This window comes from Nematostella vectensis, chromosome 7 (assembly GCF_932526225.1).
Source record: "Nematostella vectensis chromosome 7, jaNemVect1.1, whole genome shotgun sequence".
Taxonomy (NCBI): Eukaryota; Metazoa; Cnidaria; class Anthozoa; order Actiniaria; family Edwardsiidae; genus Nematostella; species Nematostella vectensis.
The window spans coordinates 6,043,365-6,065,808 of NC_064040.1; the positions used below are offsets into that span (position 1 = coordinate 6,043,365).

The 22,444-nt window shown below is 47.3% G+C and overlaps 2 protein-coding genes across 2 annotated transcripts; both read left to right on the plus strand.

Moving 5' to 3' along the window:
• The first annotated feature begins 1,286 nt into the window (after window positions 1-1,286).
• LOC5520809 (testis-expressed protein 30) lies at window positions 1,287-3,667 on the plus strand. The gene is made up of 4 exons (XM_001640475.2): window positions 1,287-1,393; window positions 1,478-1,717; window positions 2,033-2,084; window positions 2,937-3,667. The coding sequence occupies exons 1-4, from the start codon at window positions 1,370-1,372 to the stop codon at window positions 3,308-3,310; spliced, it is 690 nt and encodes a 229-aa protein (XP_001640525.1). The 5' UTR covers window positions 1,287-1,369; the 3' UTR covers window positions 3,311-3,667.
• A 13,399-nt stretch (window positions 3,668-17,066) lies between these two features.
• On the plus strand, window positions 17,067-21,591 carry LOC5520712. Its single transcript, XM_032365815.2, has 5 exons — window positions 17,067-17,211; window positions 17,633-17,713; window positions 19,176-19,361; window positions 20,133-20,240; window positions 20,450-21,591. The coding sequence occupies exons 2-5, from the start codon at window positions 17,633-17,635 to the stop codon at window positions 20,567-20,569; spliced, it is 495 nt and encodes a 164-aa protein (XP_032221706.1). The 5' UTR covers window positions 17,067-17,211; the 3' UTR covers window positions 20,570-21,591.
• Window positions 21,592-22,444: the final 853 nt, after the last annotated feature.

The window sequence follows — 22,444 nt, forward strand, 5'->3', positions numbered from 1 at the left end:
CTAAGCGGAGCAATGCGGGACTGGTAACTACTCACGAAAAAACATGCATAGTATTTAGTACCTTTCGTAAGCAGCCTCTTGTAAAGAACGAAAACATACTTTCGAGAGGCACTGCAGTAACAAAAGAATTCTGTTGTTACAATAATATTGGGAAATAACCCGCTTCTCACAATAGCGAACTTCTTGAATAATACTCAAAGCAAGGAAAAGACCATGTCGTCCCTATACTCGATAGTCTTTTGGTTTCCCCTAGGATTCAGCCTATTACAAGCCAAAAGGTTTTCGAAACAATGCCCTCCAATCCCCCCTGCCCTCACTCCCCTGCAGGCCCTCGAAGGTTTTTCGAAATATGGGTGCACTCGCGTGGAAATGCTTGAAGAAATGCTTGGAAAAATCCTGCGAGTAGTAAATGAAAATTGCAAAGAGCTCTATTATCTCTCGGCACTTAATTAGGGGAACATTATTGCAACGCTCCACACAGCCATCGACGCGAAAACAGAGAATATGACTCTTGACATGATAGCAGTGGATTTATGATTTGTTCTGAAAAAAGCAAGAAGTGTTCTTCCGAAACGTGTCATATGAAAAATATAGAAATCATATATTAAGCATCAAAGCCATTTTTAAACAGCGCTTGCATTGCTGGCGAAAAGCTGGCGAGATTTTGGTCCAGCAATTGTGGCGCGGTTTGTACACCATGTTGGCTGCTGCAAGGTAGCTTGCCTTCATTTTGTCTTGTGATCAGCCGAGAGTAACGGTGCTACCAAATGCTGGCTGATGTTGGAGCTACTTGCAAGGGGTATGGAGTGAGTAAGCAATATAGTCTACCAAGCAGGGATTCTAACTGTTATCTCAATAAAAATAATGGGTCCCCCCCAACCCACCCCAGCACTAACCCCAATATTCAGGACAGTGCTCGCGGCTTCTTATGGGTCATCAAGAGACCATCATGGTCTCTTGGGGTCATGCAATAGAGCCTGTGCTACCAGCAATGCTGCCTGATGCAGGCATAAAAACGGGCCTGAGAATATCGTGTTTCATCAGATGTTTGGAATAGATTGCAACTCTCAAGTCATATGACACAATATAAATATTCGATCCCAAATATTGCGCCTTTTTAGAATTTTATCAGAAGGCATTAATTTTTCCTAAACACTTCCATACTAAAACCTATAGCAACCTGAATTATCAACTTGTTTAGTTATATATTTTTAATTGTATTGAACTACATAGCTCACTATAGAACTGTGCTGCTATTGGTCAATAATACTACTACCGCAAAATAATCGCATTATGATTTTGATTGACAGACAAAAGTAACAATTACTTTGCAATTAGCAACCAGGCAGTGCTTCGGGACGACAACAAAATGGCAGCAAAAGCCCGCTTAAAAGTACGTAAACTCACTCTAGATATCGACAAAACTCGATGAGTACTTTTCAAGATTGGTAGCTAAGGTATATTCTTGTTTTCACAGACTCTAGATGTACGAATTCCTGTAGAAGATCGAGTATTAGATGGCGTCATAAATGTACCAAGTCCTAGCTCGTGGGACGGTTGCGCCGTTGTCCTCACTCACGGTGCAGGAGGGGATTTACATTTCCATCACCTTGAACAGATAGCTACCCATCTAGCCCGCACTGGGATTTTATGTTTGAGATTCACTTGCAAAACACCGAATTTCCAGTATCGACTTCGTTGCTTCGAGGCGGCCGTGGTAAGTCGTCTACCTATAGCAACCAAACAATTACTCTATTTATAAAGTCACATTTAATACCCTGTATTTGGCAGTTGTATAGAACATTGCTTTCTGTTATTCTATCAAGATTTGATTAGAGTCGTTGTATTTGGTACAATAGTTTTAGAGGTTGTGAAGCGTTGGGTTAAGTTTGTTTACATTCCTATGTATATAATCACATTATCGCAGAACATGAGCTATTACTATCTATTATATTTCGATAAACAAAAATTCTAGGGGCGGCTATTGATTGATTTTGTTTCAAAGGGAATTGTTTTATCAATTTGTTTACAGAGTTATCTTGGTGCTAGTGAAGAATTTGATGTCCAAAAATGTATAGTTGCAGGTGAGAGACATAAATTACACTACAAGCCTTCAATATCTCGTATGCTTTTACAAATACTCATAATGCTTCTTACTTAGAGTGGTCCAGCAGCCCGATTTTCAGATGTGCAGACTTTCTCGTACTTCTGAAAATCAGACTGAGGGTTCAGGTTTATATTCCCCTAAAGCCGCATTGTTACCAGTTTACTTCCGGAGGTCGGACGGAAACCTCAACCGTTAAGACAGGCCATCCGCTCTAAATTATCGATCACATCCTCAAAGAAACTTCCAATAGACACACTGCTTTCAATATTTTGAAATATTTTTCGCGTTTTCCATTAAAAATCATCGGATATTGTTAGGTAGTCGACTGGAAAAACTGGTGACAATTCGGCTTAAGATGCAGCAGGTGTGTGGAAGGGTGCGCGCAACCCCTCCCCCTAACTTCTAAAAAGTGGGTCATTTCTAATTAAAAGACTGTCATATGCTTTTCCTTTTCCATATGAAATCCATGACTGTTCCCCGTCTCCCAGATCCTGAGCATGCCCCTTGCCAGTTTTTTTTCTTTAGAGCTTACTTCAAGGTTCCTCAATTTCTATAAATTCCAAACAAACTACAACTCGAAGCAGTGTCTGCATACTTTGTATCTACAAGTGTCATGAGATTGACAATTATAGTTCTGTAGGATTGGGGTTGGGATAGCTGCTCCAGCACCTAGTATTGCCATTGTGTAAATGACTAGAATGTAAAAAGAGAACAGCTAGATGAATAAAAAAAATCATTCAATTATAAACAATGCATTAAATTTGGATCAATGACTCATTTAATTATGAACAATAATTGAATTCATTCAATTAGGATTGTCTTATTGCAGGGAGGTCCATGGGTGCCAGAGTTGCTGCTGAGCTTGCGACACAAAGTTGTCTAACAAACAGACTCATCTTTGGAGTAGCATGCTTATCCTATCCTCTTCACCCACCTAAACGGACATCCGAACTACGAGTCTCCTCTCTTCTTCACCTTGGCATTCCTGTACTGTTTGTAAGTGGGACGCATGACCCAATGTGTCGCATGGATCTGATGGAGGGGAAAGTCCTGACAAGACTCGGAACAAACTGGGAGATGCGATGGGTTGAAAATGCTGACCATACTTTGAACATTAACAGCAAGTCAAATGCTGAAGTAGTAGACATAATGTGTGATTGGGTTGTCAAATGGTGCCAGTCAGTTTTTATGGCAGAAAGATAAAAGAAAGAGAATTGTTGCACAGCAGTATCTCTTTATTTAGGATAGATGGAAATTTAAAAAGGAAAGATCAGCTAAATATCCAAAGACTTGGTTACTGAAAACTGTTTGTTGGGATTTTTAAAAATTCCAGAGTAAGATTTGAAACACAGAAAGTGTTGCTTTTACTCCCAAATTTAATTGGGAGCAACTGCAAAATACTCGTCCACAAAGAGTTAACAATGAGACTTCACACCTCGATTTCTATAGAACGAGCCAGTAAATACAAGGAAAATGCAAATATGTGGACGGGTATTCTGCAATTTTGAAAAAGATTGCCGATATGATATTATTTTCTTATATAAAAATGTTTTTAAATCATTGAATCACACTTATCACTCACATAAGAATATTTAGGAGCGTTTTGAACTAAAACCCCTTACAAATAGTTTTGTCTAAAAGATCACGCGGGGGGGACTGGGGACTTTCATAGACACCGAAACGCCCCTCCGAGCCCCCCAGCCCCGTCTCATGCAGATGAGCCCCCGCGTAGATTAATAATTGCTAATTATCAATCTACGTCGTGACCACTTCGCGTAGATAAATAATTGGCAATTACTAATCTACGTCGGGGCCACTTCGCGTAGATAAATAATTAGCAATTGTTAGCAATCATTAATCCGCAGTCTATCGACAGCAGCGGGACTGGGGCCTTTCATAGAAACGGGTGGGAACCTTGCAATTAGACCCCCGTCTGTCCTGTAGTATATATATGTATATAGCATGTGCATAGCATTCGAAGGATGAAGTGCGGAAAAGATTACTGCGGGTGGCTAAAGGTCGGCCATGCAGACACGTGTATATATGTATAGCATTGGGTTGGGCCGCCACCCTACGGAGCGCGGAACGACCGTTTTTCGGCCGTAAATTCAAAGCCGCTTTCGTGGCGTTTAAACCTGAGCTTTACTCGAACACCTCGCTCCCGAACTCCTCGCGAATTTCTCGCAGTCTCTTTTTCATCTTTTCGCGCGTCTCCAGGGAGGGCACTTTCTTGCTTTTTTTCTCACGCGATGCGAGGCCGTGTCGAGCTCTGATAGCGGCCTTGAGCGCGTAGTATCTCTCTTGTTCCCGAAGTATTAGCCGAAACTCTCCGTCTGAGATATGCCCGTTTTGCAGAGCCTTAGAGACCATCTCGCTCATCGAGTTTTTCTTACTCTCCGCTCAAACCATCGTGTCTTCGTGTTTAGAAACTTGCTCGTAAGACCCCTAGATACTATCCCTGCGCCTGCGCCCACGACATCGACCAGCCCAGCGACCCCTGCCAGCGGACCGCCGATGAGAACCCCTATCCCACTCAAAGAGACCCCCACCCCGGCGCTGGAAAGCGCCCCTGCAGCGATGCCGGATGCCACAGACACAGCATGGGAAACGGCAAAGGCGCGCTTATACTTATGATGCGTTATCTCGTTGTCTAGAACCGCCTGAGTGTCACATATTTTCTGGAGTCGGAAGCTTTGCACGTCGCCGCCGATGCTTGCCGGAACGGCAGGCGTCATGTGCGTACCCTTCGGGGGGCAAACACTGGGAAGCGAGGGGTATATGGCACCACTGCTAACGTCGCTGTTTGCCATGCTTGTTATGTCGGACCTAGGTTAGCTCTAATACAAGGCGAACAGGCTTGCCCTTAAAGTCCACACGTCTACCGCGGTCATCCCTGATCCATATTTGGATACTCGAGACAAATTCAGAAGAAGATGCTGCGGCACAAACGGGGATGTCGGGACCATAGACGACTTTCTCGTGCGGCCTCCCGCGGGTTTCTAGGCAAGCGAGAACGTTTGAAGGCTCGCCTAAGGAGAGGCATTGCGTGCGGTCTACGATATCGCAGCAGATGTAGAGGGCCTCTATTTTCGGCAAAGCCACCTTAAGAGGGCAGTGCGAGGCCCCGCTCCCACAACTGACCGTCTTTAGCCTGTAGGCCAAATAGTGCGCAAAGCTCGGCATTCAGGAACGCAACGCCATTGGACATGAGCGCGATCTTCCCGGTGAGGGGATCCAGCTCCGCGGTCAGAATCTCGCTTTCAGCGCGGTTGTTCTTTTCCACGATGGACCCGGCCGTGTGGTGCCCGGCTGGCAGAGTAGCGATGGGCGGGAGGGCGGCTATAGTCGTTATCTGATGCTCCCGCTCGAGATTATACCAGCTGTTAAACAGGGAGCACTGCCGGAGCGCCACGAAGCGTGGGCGCCTTATCGGCCGCTCGAAGAAGAGCGTCTGTTCGCCTATGGTGAGCACAGTATGTAGGACCACCATTGTGTTGAACACAGCCCGCCTTCGTTTTTAATAGGCTGGCGGATGCTGAACGAGGAGGCGATTCCCCGAAGGGAGGTGGAAGAGACGAAGAAGACGGCAACTGCGGCGGGAGCCTCTATAGCCGAACATATCAAACACGTTATAGCCGAACAAGTCAAACGCGCAAAACCCGGTTTCCCTAGGTCTCTGACCCTCGCGCAAAAGCTGCTCTACGCCGTGCCCGCGACCCCCGTGGAGAGCACGGCCTCAGACATCACCCCGCTACTCACGCAGCTAGAGATACACGTGGCTGAGGACAAATCATTCGCGACTAGGGTCCGAGACATATTCAAAGAGACAGTTGTCATGCACAAGTCCTCCAAGGAGTCTCGCCGGTGGCTATCGGAGCCTTTCTATGGATACTGGCCACAGCAACTCTACTTTGCGGTATGGTGCGCAACCGCCGGATGCGGGGTGTCCCTAACCGACCCCGCTTTCGCCACGCTCCCCTCTGTCATCAGGGGATTTCTAAGGTTTCACGTCTACTTTACCACGCGGAGGATACTCTACGAGCTCGGCGCCCCCCTGCCTGGCGACAGCCCGTTCACGCAAAAAGGTAACCCCTACAAGAAGGCCGCTACAGCCAACCCGATAGCGGTGACGGTAAAGCCGTACTTTTTGAAGATGGCTTTGATGCGCTCTCTGAGCGGCTTTCGGTTCCCGAGCTCTCGGTTTTCGCGTTCTAGTTCCGGCAAGGTATCGTCAATGTCAACGTCAACATCACACATGATGCGTGCTCATAACTCGTGCTACGCTATATTAGACATGTCTAACAGTCCGCACCACGCTATTATATATTACATATTATTCATTTTATATATTATACATATTATATATTATATATACTATATATAAAATATACGTAATAGTAATGTCAGTCAGCGATAAACTTGACCCCCAACGAACACCCAGAACTCCTCTGGGGTTGAAAGCCGAGAGAACTGTTCACCGGGTCACTCTCAACCCGTCGACGGCCTCCCCAGGCGAGACGCTGTATGTGGCGGTCCCAAAGCTATCGGAAGGCGTCACGCTAGTGCCTGGCTCCTTGAGGGTCGGTTTCGATCTCTCCATCTCAGGCCAAGCGAATAATACCGTCGCGAACAACGTCGGCCGAAATCTGGTGAGCCGCCTGAAAATCACGTTTGCAGGAGAAACGCTCCAGGACACCAGCCGCTACGATGTCTTCAAGACGTATGAGGAGCTTTACCTGTCCAAGGTCGAGAGAGAGGACCGCCTGGAGCAGGGCATACAGTCAGAAAACATGCGCAAGCTTCGCTCCAAGGCTGGCGATAAAGCGACTAGTAACGCCAAGGAGAACGCTCTAATGCCGCCCACGGGGCGACGGACCTGCTGACGGACCACGGCGTACTGTACCCAAGGGAGCTCTCCGAGGCGCTGCTCTTCGAGATCACGCTCGCAACGGTTGACCAGGTAGTAGTCGGAAGCGATGCTACCAAATTATCGTACGGCATCAAAAACCTAGGGCTGGAATACGAAAGCCTGAGGGACGACAACCTCTCCCGGTCTGCAGCCGCCGCCGACCAAAACGGCACAACGTTCTTCTACGAGCAAGTGAACCTCCACAAGACCTTCGTGATTAGCAAAGGGACGGACAGCATAATCAACGAGAGTGTCAACCTGCCGCGAAGGTCTATGAGTGGTCTGTTGCTCCTCTTTGTGGAGCCATACACGGCAGGGGCTCGCGACTCTGAGAAGTTCGTGTACCCCGACATCAAGACCGTTCACGTTACGTTCGACGGCATGCCAAACAAGGTCTTCAGCCAGGGACTGCGCCCCACGGATTTCTGGAGGGAGGCGAAAAGGCGGTTCTTCCGCCCCTCCCCGGGGGGGCACAGCGAAGCGCCTGCCGCCCCGGCAGTCAGCTCCGAGTCGTTCTATGGCGATAACAAGTTTGCTCTGTGGATCGACCTTCGAACGACGGACGACAGTGCTATCCATGGAGGCGGTCTCCGATTGGTCAATACCCGCGACGGTGTGCATCTCGAGATAAAACGCACGGCAAGCGGCCAGGGTACCGTAAACTGTCACGTGTTTGTGGTGGCCGACGCCCAAATGAACCTTATGAACGGACAGCTAGAGTCCATACAATACTGAGCACAGACACCGAAACGCGTTTCTGCGCGAAGCGCTTGCTTTCCCGGCGCAGCGCGGTATGGACCCAAAAAACATCTTATTTATAATAATAATAATAATAATATATGTTTATTTCTACACCATTGCAGCTATCATGGCTGAATTACAAGTGAGAGGTCGTCACACAGAAACTAACAATAGCGCACAGTCACAAAATCTCTAAACCTACAAGTTTTAGCTTGCGGTCCTATTATTTTCTCATTTCCTGATCTCAAATTATATCCATGTTGGACAGTTGTCATGTTATTAACCACAGATTTTAAGGGTTCAACAGTTTTAGCTCTTGCCATAAATTTCCGACATGCTTCATCCCTTCTCTCAGACAAAAATTGGAGAGACGTTGAGGCAAGGGCACTACTATAGCTCGTATATTCGTGCCTTAGAATGATTTTTAAAGCTCTTTTCTGTATAGACTCCAGGTGCTCAGATAGGTATTCCGGTAGAGCAGCCCACACCGGCGACGCATACTCGAGTACAGACCTTATGAGCGCGCAATAAATAGTACACAAATCATGTACTGATAAGCCAGCCTTTTTGAGAAGTCTTAACGCGTACAGGCGCTTATTTGCCTTACTGAACACGTGTTCTACATGATTATTCCAAGACAGGTCATGACTAATGAAAACTCCAAGAAACTTGTAGCAGGTAACCCTTTTGATAGTTGAGCCCATTAAATTGAGTGCACATGTGGGAGATGGTTGATATTTTAGGAAATTAATTACTAGCTCCCTACACTTGCTAGGATATTTAACGCTTATGAACCTTATGAACGGACAGCTAGAGTCCATACAATACTGAGCACAGACACCGAGGATATTTAACGCTCTCATCGTGGGCCCGACGTCATGCGGGAAGACCCGATTCATAGTGGACCGGCTGCGCGGCCCTTTCCGGGGCAAGTTTGACTACATCGTACTAATGTGCCCTACCTTGTCTACAACAAAACACACGACGGCTTTGGCGAGGGCGACAATCGTCTGTTTGTCGTCACACCTGAGGCGGGTCAGATCGACATACTGCTGAGGTTTGTCTCCGCTGTCTTCGAAGGCACTAATACGCTAATCATACTCGACGACTGTGCGGCCTCGAAAGACGTAAAGAGGCGCTCTGACCAGCTCGTCAACTTGGCGTGCAGCGCGCGCCACGTGGGTATTAGCGTGTGGGTGATCACGCAGCAGCTCACCAGCATCACGAAGCCGTTCCGTGAGAACATCGGCCTTGGTGGACTTCTATACGCCGAGCAAGGCGGACATGAAAGCTATCCTGCATGACTACGGCGCGGAGCTCTCAGAAGAGAAGATGAAAGAGTACATGAAGGCCCTCAAGACGAAAAAGTTCTCGAAGTTAGAGTTTTGCTTGCGTCACCCTTATACCATCGCCCTAGTTGAAGGGTAAGCGCAGTAAACCACCGCCCACGTATACGTATACGTATACGTATATATATATATTTATATAGACGCATCGATCACACCGCCCTCAAGGCACGTGAATACGTATACGTATATATACACACGTGTTGCACCTTAGCCACGGCTGGGGTGCATGATGAGCGACGAATACTTTGAGAGTCTTCTTGAGGGGGACGCCGCCGGCCTCCCGGCCGTCGAGTCGCTGGGCTGCTCGACGCAGCCAGCCGGGACGGCTACCGGAGGTGAGCAAACTGAGATAGCAGACGCGAGGGAGAAACTCGCGATTCTCGTAGCCTCGGGGAAGTCGAGAGGACCACTTGCCGTTCCGGCGACAGCGCTTCGCGCTCCCGGACAGTGCAAATCTCGACTGTTAGCAATGGAGTAAGCAGACATTTAAACACAAGGGCCCCACCCATATCCGCACGTCCGTGCATCTTATACGTATACGTGCACGCGTATATATGTCGAGCAGCAAAGCAAGATTACAAAGACCATCACCGACGCCGCAGTCATAACCAGCCTCGTCGCCGGTATCGGCTGGGTTGGGCGCAAGGTCTTGCGCGAAGACTTTACCAAAGACCCCTCCGCGAACGCCATGAACTACGCAAAAATGACTGCCGCCGTTGCAGGTGCTGTCGCTTTGAAGGGTTACCTTGAGGACCAGAAGATCCTGCCCATGTAGTAGTGTACTGTGGCCCACTACTACATGTGTAGGCCATATATTAGACTCGTGTTAACGTACACATAGCACGTGAAGTGTGCGAAGCACACACACACTACTCAATGGCCTCCATCGCGATTTTGGTTGGTGGCGCCATCCTAAACGCGATTGCATTCGTTGGTGGCAACTACCTCGCAAAGTTCCTGTCGAACGATGAGAGCCCTGCCTTAGCTGAGAAGGACAGGCACGACAAGGCCCTAGAGAAGTACCAACAAGACTATGGACGCTACCAACAGCGGCGACTAAAAATCCTCGATTGGCAAGCGCAAAGTCGCGAGAGAGGGGCCCTCGCAAAGCAAAACTTCACCGACACTGACTACGCCCTCAAACTCTACAACTCGCCATCGGCTACACAGCTAGCCGCTTGCTGTGATGCAGCTGCCGTTCCGGCGCTACATCTAGGCGGCCTTTTTCCATACTGCGCGTATACGTATGCGTATACGTATACGTATGCGTATACGTATGCGTCATCTTATACGTATAAGATGATTGCAGACCAGTTGTGGAGTGCTATGCACGAGGTAGCAGCCGCTGCTAAGCGAGTGACACCGAAGGTGCCGTCGATGGGTGGGTTATGTTGCTTTGGTGACATCGCTAACCGAAGCCTCGAGTTGTGGCGCGCAGACAGGGAGTGCGTTAAGAGGTTCGCCAATGTCGTTCTCCGAGGGCCTACCGACCTCAGAAAGACCGCCTCGACACTACCCGAGCAGACGGCAACCGCCTGTTGGAGACTGATACACCTGTTGCAGTACATTGCCGACACGTAATGGCGGCGAAGCGCATGTCCGACGAAGAACTCGATGCGTTCCTTCGTCCTATATACTACGCCAGAGGTGGCTACCAGAGAGTGACCGCTCTGCATGCCAAACTTTGCGGTTACAAGTATGCCCTGACTGTCGTTGACGTTGCTTCACGATATAAAGCCGCCCACCCACTGAGGACTAAGAGCGCGGCCGTCGTCTCCCGCGAACTCGCTGACATCTATGCAGAGGGACCTCTCACATGGCCTAAAGTGCTCATGGTTGATGACGGCACGGAGTTCAAGGGTGCTACCACAAAGCTCCTAACAGACCACGGGGTGGAGGTCCGACGGGCTGAGCCAGGGCACCACAGGAGCCAAGCTTTTGCCGAGTCTTTCCATCACTGGCTGGCACAGCGCCTCTTTCGTGCGCAGTACTCGAAGGAGCTTGCATCCAGCGACACAAACCGCGAGTGGGTTACTGCTTTGCCAATCGTCATCTCGGACATAAACGCAACGAAGACTCGCATGACTGGCTTTGCGCCTAAAGACGCCATAAAGCTGAGGCGCGTGCCTCTCAAAGCCGAAAAGCCCCCTTTAGAGGTCCCCTTAGAGGTCGGAACGGAGGTGTACATCGCCGTAAACGAGGAAGACCTCCAGGACAAGGGCCGACGGCAAGCAAGGCAAGCAAGGCATACCCAATACTAAAGTGGGTTATGGAGCCCGGACAGCCAGTGTTGTATTACAAGGCGTACTCTAAGCACGGCTTCACGCGTTCGCAGTTGCGTAGCGTCACGCTAGCGTGATCAGCGCTTGTGCCTTCTATTTCAGCTAAGGCACGTGAGTCTGACATTCCACTTGTAGTGACCCTAACTGTCGTCCAGCCGGTCGATACTGAAGCATTGGGGATGGCTCTTGGTGTAACCCTGAAGCAGAAGCTGAGTGCCACAGACCGTGCACTTCTTTTCCGCGTCAGCAATCATGCCGAGTACGTGGTCTACCGTCAGAACGTGGTGCGATCCCGTGTACTTTGTGCGGCCCTTTTGCCTGTCGTCTATAGCGTATCGCTTGATTCGCGCTATAATGAGCTCTTCACTGGGCGTAGCCTGCAGTCCTGTGGAAACCAAGGCACCGGGGGGGTTATCGGGGGGGATCACGCGGACTATCTGGTCGGCGTGCCGCACGCGGGAGATGCTGGTGTATACAGCATTCGTGATCCAGCCCTCTAAGCTGTGGTCTATGATAAACAGACGTCTTGGAGTCTGGATAGTCTTGCCCTGCAGCCGGTGGACGGTTCCCCAGCCCGCGTATTTCCACTCGAGGGGAAGCCCGTTAAGGACCGCGTCGAGAGGAACCTCGACTACCGTGCCTTTGTATGCGTCGACCTTCCCACCCCTTTTGCCTGGCACGGGCACTGGCCGCCCTTGCTTGCGATAACGATGCGCGACGCTAGGATCGGGGTCAAAGCGGATGGTTGCTGGCAGTCGGGGGTAGTTTTTCCTGTGGTGCTCTATCAATCGCTGCTGAACAAGAGCCCCCATCTTGTTGGTCGAGCACACCCACATATTGCTTGGGTGGGCCTTCTCGATCGCCGCGTCGAACGCCACCCCATCTCACTCCTCTCGAAACACCTCAAGCTGTTTGGAATCTGGCCGACACCAAATCCGGCCCTTTATGTCGTGGAGCCTGGAGGAGGGCGCGGCAGAACCGCAGTCGCATGTACTGTACGGCTTTCCGCAGTCTTCACACAGGCAGCGGTAGTCAGACTCGAACCAGCGGATGTTCCCTTGTGCCCACTCGTTGAGCATATCGTGAGGCCCCTCTTTATCTACCCAGGGCGGGACCTGCCCATAGTCGCCACAACACACTACCTGACACGGCCGCGTGGCGAGATACCCTAGGATGGCGCGTAGCACTTTAGTCTGTACCTTACAGCACTCGTCAATGATGATTACTTCTGCGAGACGGTCGAGTTTGTGCCCCAGCTCGGAAGATCTCCACTCCTCTATCGGCTTCTCCGCTGGTATGCAGAGGTAGTGGTGGTAGGTTTGAGCCTTCACCGCGAGGCGCGGGTTATTGCGATGGTCGTGGGCGAGGTCGTTCTCGGGGGTGAGCACCACAACGTCGCGGCCGCGGAACATGCTCACCGCCCACCCGGTCTTCCCCGATCCCCCTTGGCCGGCTAGATACATCTTTGCAGAGGCTGCGGCCACTAGATCGCACGGCAGACTCGGCGCAGTGCTTGGCTCCTTGGCCAAGCTCCCCGACTTCTTCGGACCCCAAGCCGCTTCGGGTCGCCACTCGTACCCAGGCTTCTTTTGGCGCCACTCTCCATACCTCGGATTTCGCTCCACGAGCTTTACACCACTTGGCACCGCCTTTGCGTATATGGCATCTGTGCACACTCGGAGGACGTCTTCGCGAGGGATCCGCCTCAACATGCGTCGCAACGCTATGTTTGTGTACGCCAAGACGAAGGCCCTGATTTGGTACCATTGTGAGCGTCTGACACCGTCTTTGTATTGGATCAGATGAGCCCCGTCGGCATGCTCGAATTTAAGTAAGTGGTCGGTGCCCGCAAGGAGGTTTGTCAGATACGCGGCTTCTTCACTGTCGCGGACTACGATCGAGGACTCGTCGCCATGGCGAGCGCACTTGCCTACGAAACAGACGGCGAGATCTCGAGCCTCAGGGTACTGCGAGTCTTCGCCGCCGGGGCGGCACGCGATGGAGTGGGGGAACTTGATGGAGTCCTTTTTTCCGACGCTATACAACACCTCCCTTGCTGTGGCCATGACGAGGTCACCCGAGTCTAACAGGTCCTTGAGCTCTGGCGTGGTAATCCAGCCCTCGTTTTGTTCCAAGTGCTGCCCTACCCTCCCGGAAGTGTAGGGGTGGCAGGCCCCAGAGAAGTCCCACTCGCTCAGCTGAATGGCCCCGGTTAGATGAAGAACCTCGTTCAATGGCCGTCCCACAACATCCGCGATACGTTACACGTTCGTAGGGAAGCCGTATTTCCGTACCAAACCAATGGCGTCCGAGGCGCCGCCGGAGATACTGTCCTCGCATCCTAGGTACGCCGCACGCATGTCGATGTGCGCATGAGGCTGCGCCCCTAAGTTTTCCCTGCTATTCCACACTTTGGACTCAACCTGCGCCGCTCGCCAGACGTCCCTGTATTTAAGGGGCGTTGGCCTGATGTTCTCTCTTTGGGTCCACTTCTTGAAGCGATACCCTATTGCACCGCCCATCGAGTGCGTAGCTTCGGTGTACTCTTGGTAGGCTGGGTGATCATCAGGGAGCCATTGAGGATCACATCCTGTCTCGTCTGTAAACGCCCTGTCGATAGCCGCTCCGTCCTGTCCCGATCGGTACAGTTTGCCTTCGTGCGTGACTATAACACGCCCGCACAGCCAGACCCTCGTGCTTCTTGGGATCGCCCTGTTTATAAAGCGAATGAGCACCTCTCGCACTTTTGCCTCGCGCGTTTTTGTGGTGGCACTGGTAGCGCGAAGCGCTGACTCTCCTGACATAACGAACGAAGCTCCCCCTCAGCCTCGAAGTCTAGGCCGTGGACGCTCGTGATCGCAGGTGGTTCGGTCGGAAGCTCCGCCCAGGCGTGGTTATTGTGGCAAGGGATAGTGACCCTCGCCTTAGTCTTGTACTTCCCCGAGTCCCACATAACGTTGCCCAGGGCGTCCACGGCTACTAGCTTTACCTCGGGCTTCTTTTCCATCTCAAAGAGGTCTTCTTTGGTGCATCCCGTAGTGGCCAGCATCTTGTCATATCGCTCGAGGAAATTGCCTCGTGTCTTGGTTAGACCAAGGGAGCGCGAGGTGCCGCGATTCCTCAAGAAGTCGGCAACATAACTCACAACACAGTTAGCGAAGGTGTCACCCTCCTCTCGCTCAAACATTGGCCCAGGCTCACCATTTTGCTCAGGTAAAGGGCGAAGCTCGTATCTCACGTAGACGAGGTACTCTCGTCCTTTCTCCCAAATACCCGCATCGATGCCTTCCAGGGCGCCGACTGCGATTTGGTCCCCTCTTTTGACTTATGACCCACCGATCTTGTGCTCCGAGCGCCCTTCCTCCTCTGTGATTGCCGCCAATGGCTCTGCGGGGGCCTTACCAACGACCGTAAAGAGTCTGTAGCGCCGGTCGGGGTCTACCATCTCAAGCACCGGTGGCAACACTGCTTTTGCCCGCAGAGACTCTCGCCCGTGCGAGACCCACCACACCGAGCCATCGTCATTAATGTCAGGCCCCCGCATAACCGGCTTTATAGCAATGACACCTGCTCCACCAAGATCTCGTATCTCCTGGTAAACACCGGCGCTTATGTCTTGGCCCCTAAGAGTGGCATCCACGCTTGGGAACCGAAGATGGGCGCCGCCGACGAAGAGAGAGTAGTACTTCTCGGGGTCTAAGCTCTCTGGGCCCTTTTGCCGCCGTCCCGGCAGCAAAGGGTCGAACTCGCGCCAGACTTCCTCTGTCTTTCGCTGGTACGAGCGGCTAAAACAGCTTGTGTTTGACATCGTCGGGGATGTCCTCGTCCAGGATGTTCTGGACCAGCCCTGCTAGTACGGCAGGCGCATCTTTGTCAGGCATGCTATTGAGAACCTCTATGTAGGTGTCTATGTTTGGGTTTGCCTTGTGCCACCTAGTCTCTAATTGCCCGTATCACAACCGGCGGGAAGAGTGTTTGGGTATGCCTTGTGCCACCCAGTCTCTTATTGCCCGTATCGCGGGCTGCGATGTCAGACAAGACGAGTGCGAACCATTCCCGAGCGCGCCTCTCGGTGCCGCGCATCCTCTGCCCTACACGATTTGCTCCGCAGGGGCGACACAACCGCGTCTCCGACTGCGTCCCTATGCCTCAGATCCTGCACGGCACCGGGAGGGGGCTGCCCTTACGGAGCCTTTGGAGGTGCACCTTGCAGTAGGTGTCCATGCACCTCTGGCCGCACGTGTCTGCAGGCCGACCTTTAGCCACCTGCAGTAATGTTTTCCGCACTTCATCCTTCGAATGCTCGGTATACTACAGGACAGACGGAGGTCTAATTGCAAGGTTCCCACTCGTTTCTATGAAAGGCACCAGTCCCGCCACCCTACGGAGTGTCGATAGACAGCGGATTAATGATTGCTAACCATTGCTTATTATTAATCTACGCGAGGTGGCCCCGACGTAGATTGATAATTGCCAATTATTAATCTACGCGAAGTGGTCCCGACGTAGATTGATAATTGCCAATTATTAATCTACGCGAGGTGGCCCCGACGTAGATTGATAATTGCCAATTATTAATCTACGCGAAGTGGTCCCGACGTAGATTGATAATTAGCAATTATTAATCTACGCGGGGCCTCATCTGCATGAGACGGGGCTGGGGGGCTCGAAGGGGCGCGGCGCGCCTCCCAAGCCTAAAATGGGGTTGGGGGGGGGGGGGGGGGGGGTCGAAGAGGCCCAGGGCACCTCCCAAGCCTATAATCCAAGCCTATAATGGGGCTGGGAGGCCCGGAGGGGCCCAGCGCACCTCCCAAGCCTAAAATGGGGCTGGGGGGGTAGGAGGGGCCCAGCGCACCTCCCAAGCCTAAAATGGGGCTGGGAGGCCCGGAGGGGCGTTTCGGTGTATGAAAGTCCCCAGTCTCCCCCACGCGTGCCTCACAATAACAGTTGAATGGTTTCAACTCCGCTACACAGTCAAATGGCTTCTTTTATTTTGATTTGTTAAAAAACCTTTATGACACGACAAGTTCTCATCTAAAACCAAAAATCGATTGAATATTTCGTGACATTTTTTGTTTCTTGCGTGACCGGTTTCCCTTGTCTTTTTTCGTGAGGGAATATCGTGCGCTAAGTGACGTAGAACACCAAGCTCTAACGACAGCATACACAAAATTTTTTTATGATCAGACAGTTCGGTAAAGTTAAGAGGGTGTTCGATATGTGTGTGTGTGTGTGCTGTTTTTTGTTTGTTTTTGTTTTATTGCCTTGCTGTTTTTGTTACGCTGAAAATATTAAAAATTCAGCTACCAGCTTATGGTACCGTCTTTCGTACTCAAATATAATTGACAAAATAAGAATGGAGGACCACGCTTATCCCGGGGGGCTGTATTGACTGTCTAATGGTGCTATATCATAGCCAAGTAAACACCAATCCATACTACCTTTCTTCCTAAATCTCGCATGAAATAGCTCAAATTGATAAATTGTCCTTAGAAGTGCAAAATTCTTGAAGATTCCATCGTTCCCACGTTTCGCTAGATTCCTTGTTCTTGAGAGAGCGAATTTGTCTCGATTGGTCGCCTCTGGATCACGAAATAGATGACTTTGCGTGTGAATAGTAGGACACTTGTGGGGACCATTATTTGTGGGAACTCATTCAGAACTGATGACCTTATGAATATTCCAAATATTTATGAGGTTTTGATGCGTGAAGCCGCTGAGTAGGTCCACTAACATTCCCACTGCACGAATATAAAGTACTGGAATCATCACCAACAGGCAATTACTGATAGAAAACACGCGATACATCCCATATAACTCAAGGTCAGTATCCTGTGTATAAAATCTTGTGTTTGACACTCTGTTTTCTGCCCAAGAGCGGTCTGATTATGAGCAATGGTTCGAGAATGTTTTCGTTTGTCAGCCATCATCCCTGTTTGATAATGGCAAGGCTGGTTTGCTAGACGCGTTCTGTTTTCTTACAGAATACTATAGTTTTCTTCCATGTTATAGCTATCTGAGAAAGTACAAAGAATGTGTCTTTGCAAGCATAATAAAATCATTCCCAAGTGAGCAAATTTTTTAGAAACAAACGAAAATTGCGTGTTTTCATGCTGACTGATATTTTCATGCCAAGTTTTGCTCCACATGTAAACAACAACTTGTCGGTTACCAACTGGTTTCCTTCTCTACGTGGTTTTGTGTGTCGTTGATATTAAATAGGATTGTTCTATCCCCCATTTAGATGGCAAAGGATGGCGATGGATATGGCTTTTTCCCTGGGTCTTGTATATCAATCGAGGGTATTCTAAAAATATTGGAGTTGGTGAGTAACATCTTGTAGCACCTACTAGTGATGTCATTTCGCTATTTGTGTGACTGGATTTGCCTCGGCTATTATAACTAACAATTTAAGATTTCATATGGAGTATTGGTTGGAGTTTATGTTTATAGATGTATAGCGATTTGGTTAGGGACTAGCAAAATATGCAGTTATGTGGTTTAAGCCGCACCCTAATTTATTCACGGTTGTAAGCTATGGGTCGATATTCAACGGTTTAGTGGTTCTAAAACGTCAAGGCATCGTCAGTAGAAGATTCCAGCAAACGCTGCATTTTTCATTTTCTGTGTCAAAGATTTTAACACATCTCAGCTTGAATTAGAAATAATTATTCACGTAACTTAAAGTAGGGGTTGAGTTAAGGAGTATAGCATTTGGAAAAGATAAAACTGAGAAAGTATTCAAAACATCCAGCTAGAGATATCAAAGTAATATATTGTGTTTCTTTATTGTGTCGCATGTTATAAATTACTTAGAAGCACAACACATAATTGAATTTTACTTAAGTGTTTATGGCTTATGAATTGCAAAGTTCTGATAAATAGTAAATTTAATCACTTTATTTTACAAGTAGCCTGTTAAATAGGATTGTATAGAATAAACATTTTGATTTGTGGAGGAAGAGAATTTTATTAAATCTAGAAATTGATCATTTTAGAATTCCACTTTATACTCAATTAGATGATGATGATGGTCTTTAGCATTAATTCATGAATAAACAGTGTCAATGGGTTAAAAAAATGTAAAACAGGTTTTTAGTATATAATTAGTTTCTCCAATTTGTGACTGAAGTAAAGCAGTATAACCTTAATTATATTCTTCCTTTCCATTTTGTTTCTTATCAATTTTTGCTGCTTCACATAACCAGCTAATTAGCTTTGTGACATACTTTACTGGTACTTCCACAGATAATTGATTGATTGGAAATATGAATCTGGTAAAAGCCTTAAATTTTATTTGTCATAATTAGATGTAAAAAAAACATTTCTATGGTAGACCTCTTTAGAGATTATATTTTATTATGTTGAGTATGTATATTTGTATAGCCCTCATTTTTCAGTCATCTTCACAATTTAGAATACAAGAAGTGGTTTATAAATATGTTTGGAGAACATTGACATATACCTAAATCGTAGAAAAACCACATCATAAATATGAAAATAGATGTTAGGTGACATCAGTGGAAAAGATTTAAAGTGTTTATAGATTCTGCATGAGGGGAGGATTTATACAAGTAGAAATAGGCCATGCTGCACAAAAAGAATCCAGATTGAAGCCGCAAAAGAAACTGAATTTTTTTTATTTTATTGCTCTGTTTGAGTTATGTTATATTTTTGTATATTGATTGCTGCATATTATGCAATCTCTCTTTTGCCATCTATTACCTTTCTGAGTTTCTCACCTCATGTATAAATCTATATTAATAAATGCTTGTTCTTATTTACAGGTTTTTGGTGTAGTGGCATTTGCATTGGTTTTGAGCCATGAGGATGCAAAACTGTTTTCTCATTATGGCTTCTTTATTGTTGTGAGCGGTCTTTGTTGGATTGGAGCTCTGCTATTTCTTATTTTCCATTTGTTTGGCTGCTGCAACGTCTGCTGTCTTGGAAAATGGCAGAAGGAGTACTCATTGGTATGTGTGTTGATATGAAATTTATTTTGATTAAATATGTCCCAATTATTTCTGTTGTCAGGGCTGCAGCCAGAAGGAGTTGAGCACTTGCCTCTTTGCAGTGCTCTCCAATCCTGGACATACTATATTGCCATGAATATTTTATTGCAGTCATATGTCCAAAGGCCTCTTAAGGCTACACTGGGATACATGTTGCACATGACATATGTCTCCTAGTTTAGCCATAATAAAAACATTGTAGCTTGTGTCAAATTTTGTATTTTGACTAAAAAATGTTTCTCTGATAGTTGAAAACATTTAGTGTCAACGTTATAAAATGTGATGCACGCTACATGCTTTAGGTGGTGGGTAAACTAGGTAAGAAGTAACACATTTCACCAGCGACTTGTCTCTGAGTTTATCCAGACCTTCAGTGATTGTGGTTTTGCCTCAGTCTCTCAAAATATCTATGGCTTCTTCTTAAATGTAGTGTAACCTTAAAAGAAGGTCCTCTTGGCAGTGATTGTGTGTTCGTGTAGCCATAAAGCAGACCATTTTCTCTTAGGTAGCTAATCCTACCTCATAGTAGTACTCCCTTCTAATCAAGTGGGGGGTTCTTCCGAATCCCCCCTGCCTATGGGACTGTTTTATACTAAGAGTCGTCATAGTGATTCTGCACAAGTACTTGTAGCATGTCTAGGTGTCATTGGAAGGCACTTAAATTTCACAGCCCACTCAATTTTCTATATTTCTTTTCCATTGATCTTCATTCTTTTATTATTTTTATTTCAGTGGATTTTCCTGTTGAGTTATGCCCTGTCATTTTTCTTCTTTTTCCTGTTTGCATCTGCCCTGCTGGTACAGTGGACCAAAGCAAAAGCAGTATTTGTCATTGCTGCTGTAAGTATGGCATGATTTTAATATGAGTAGGAGCTATGCTACCCTGGTTCCAGAGCCTCGAGCATCTATTCAGTGGCCAGCGCTGAGGATCTGAAACCAGGGTAGAGCTATGCAAGAGAAAGCCTATTTTGGCCTTATTGTTTGACCCTGTAAAGAAAGTATATTCCCTGAAGGTTTTTTAACACAGAGTTTTTGGTTTGTTTTTCAAGATTTTGGGCTTCATCTTGGTTGTCGTGTTTTTCATCGAGTGCATCCTTTACTACCGACGTGTGAGGAAAATCAGGACAACTGAGGTGGCTTGGGAAGGAGCCAAAACCCGCAACATCTAAACACTTCAACTGTGGCACCTAAAATGTAGCTGAACTGTTCCTGAAAGTTAAACACATCATAATACACAAGTACTTGGCTCAAGACCTTGTTGGAAAACGATGTGCTTTACGCCTTTCGTCATAAAACAAAATGAAAAGGAGTGAAAAATGGATTATATTACAGGGACGTCAACTTCGAAATTCGAAATAATTTTACTTAATTGTTGTCATGAAAACAGTAAACCTTTTTTTATGATTTTTTTATGTTTTACCTTTAAATCTAGACCCCTTCAATTCAGTTAAGTTGACGTTCCTGATCAACCGCGCATATTGTATTTGATTATCATTAAGGCCTGGCTAAACTAGGACACATGTAGCGAAAATCATTGTAGCGCGCGCCAAATCTTGTAGCAGCGACAAAGAAATGTTTCTCGGATTGTTGAAAAATATTTTCGTGTTGCGCTCTACAAAATTTGTCGCGCATTTGATGTTTTTGGTAGTTGCTAAACTTGGACACATTTAGTTTAGCCAGGCCTTTAGATAACATTTCTATATACAGCCCTAGATCGCGAGCACAAAGCTTTATAAGAGAAGCAGTAGTATATTTTGGCAGTTAATTTCGTCCCGATCTGCGTTGCGAAATTGCATACGTTTTTAATGAAATTCCAACTTTGTGCAGCATTACAGTCAGTCATGGATGCTGTGAATGCATAAAAGCGAGCAACGACCGTCTAAATAATGGACATAATGTATGAATCAAAGTGTATTGCTATTTTTATATTGATCGATGTTTACTTGTAGTACTGTTAAAAAGATTTTATAGATCAACTTCAGTTCCACAAACGAACTTTGAGTGGTTCATGAATTAAATGTTCTATCGTAACATGCTGTAAAAACCGCGGCCTCGAATGTGTCTATTGTCATACCTGGTAGATACTTTCGTTGTGTTGATACTTTAATAAACGAGTAAAGTAAAGACGATATTATTGAACGATAAAGTTCCAGTTAAAGTATTGTAGTATAAATAAAGCGTTTTGTATTTACACAGTTTGTTGTCTTTATACCCTACAATACCCTTGACCATGTTTACATGGCCTGGACACGATGCGGTCATTTTCCACCAAATATCTGTTAGGAAGGAATGTTTAATATCAAGGGGCTATTAAGCTTTAAATAGGAGATCGACATACATATCCTTTAAAAACTTTCGATACGGTTTTTTGTGCTTTCCAAATCTGCAGTAACACTTTCACAGATCACCTATTTTTTCGAAATAAGGGTAACATTTGTCCAGCTCGCATTCGGTTTTGCCGAATGCGTGCTGGAAATACTGCGCAAAATATCCACGCTATCTTTATATGGTCTTTTCTTCCCTTCTTCTTCTTTGATAGTGTACGGGCGGAATACCATTCTTTTTTGTTCACATTACATGGTCTGTCAAAACTGAGCAGGTATTAAACAAACGAAAAAAAAAATCGAGAGTACGGGTACCGTAAATGATCTAATAAACGCCCGGGAGTTAATTAAATTTCGACGGTTCGAGAGGGGGGGGGGGGGGCGTTCAATGGATATGAGGCGTTTATTACAGAGGTACGTTCTTTACAAACTATAAACAAAATTGCAAGTCTCATCCAATAGAAGCCAAAATCAGGTCAAATCATTGATCTATATTACCGGAATTACTATGCCGTTTTTAAGCTGGAAGGGGGGGGGGGGGGGGGGCGTTAATTAGAGGGGGGCGTTCATTAGATAGGAGGCGTTTTTTTAGATAGTGGGCGTTTATTAGATACGGTACTACCGCTTCCCAGACCTAGAGGGTCAAATCAGTTATCAAGTAAAATTAAAAGTTGTTTTGGCCACCGCAAAGAGAGTGACAGATCTTTTCGTTCTACTCAG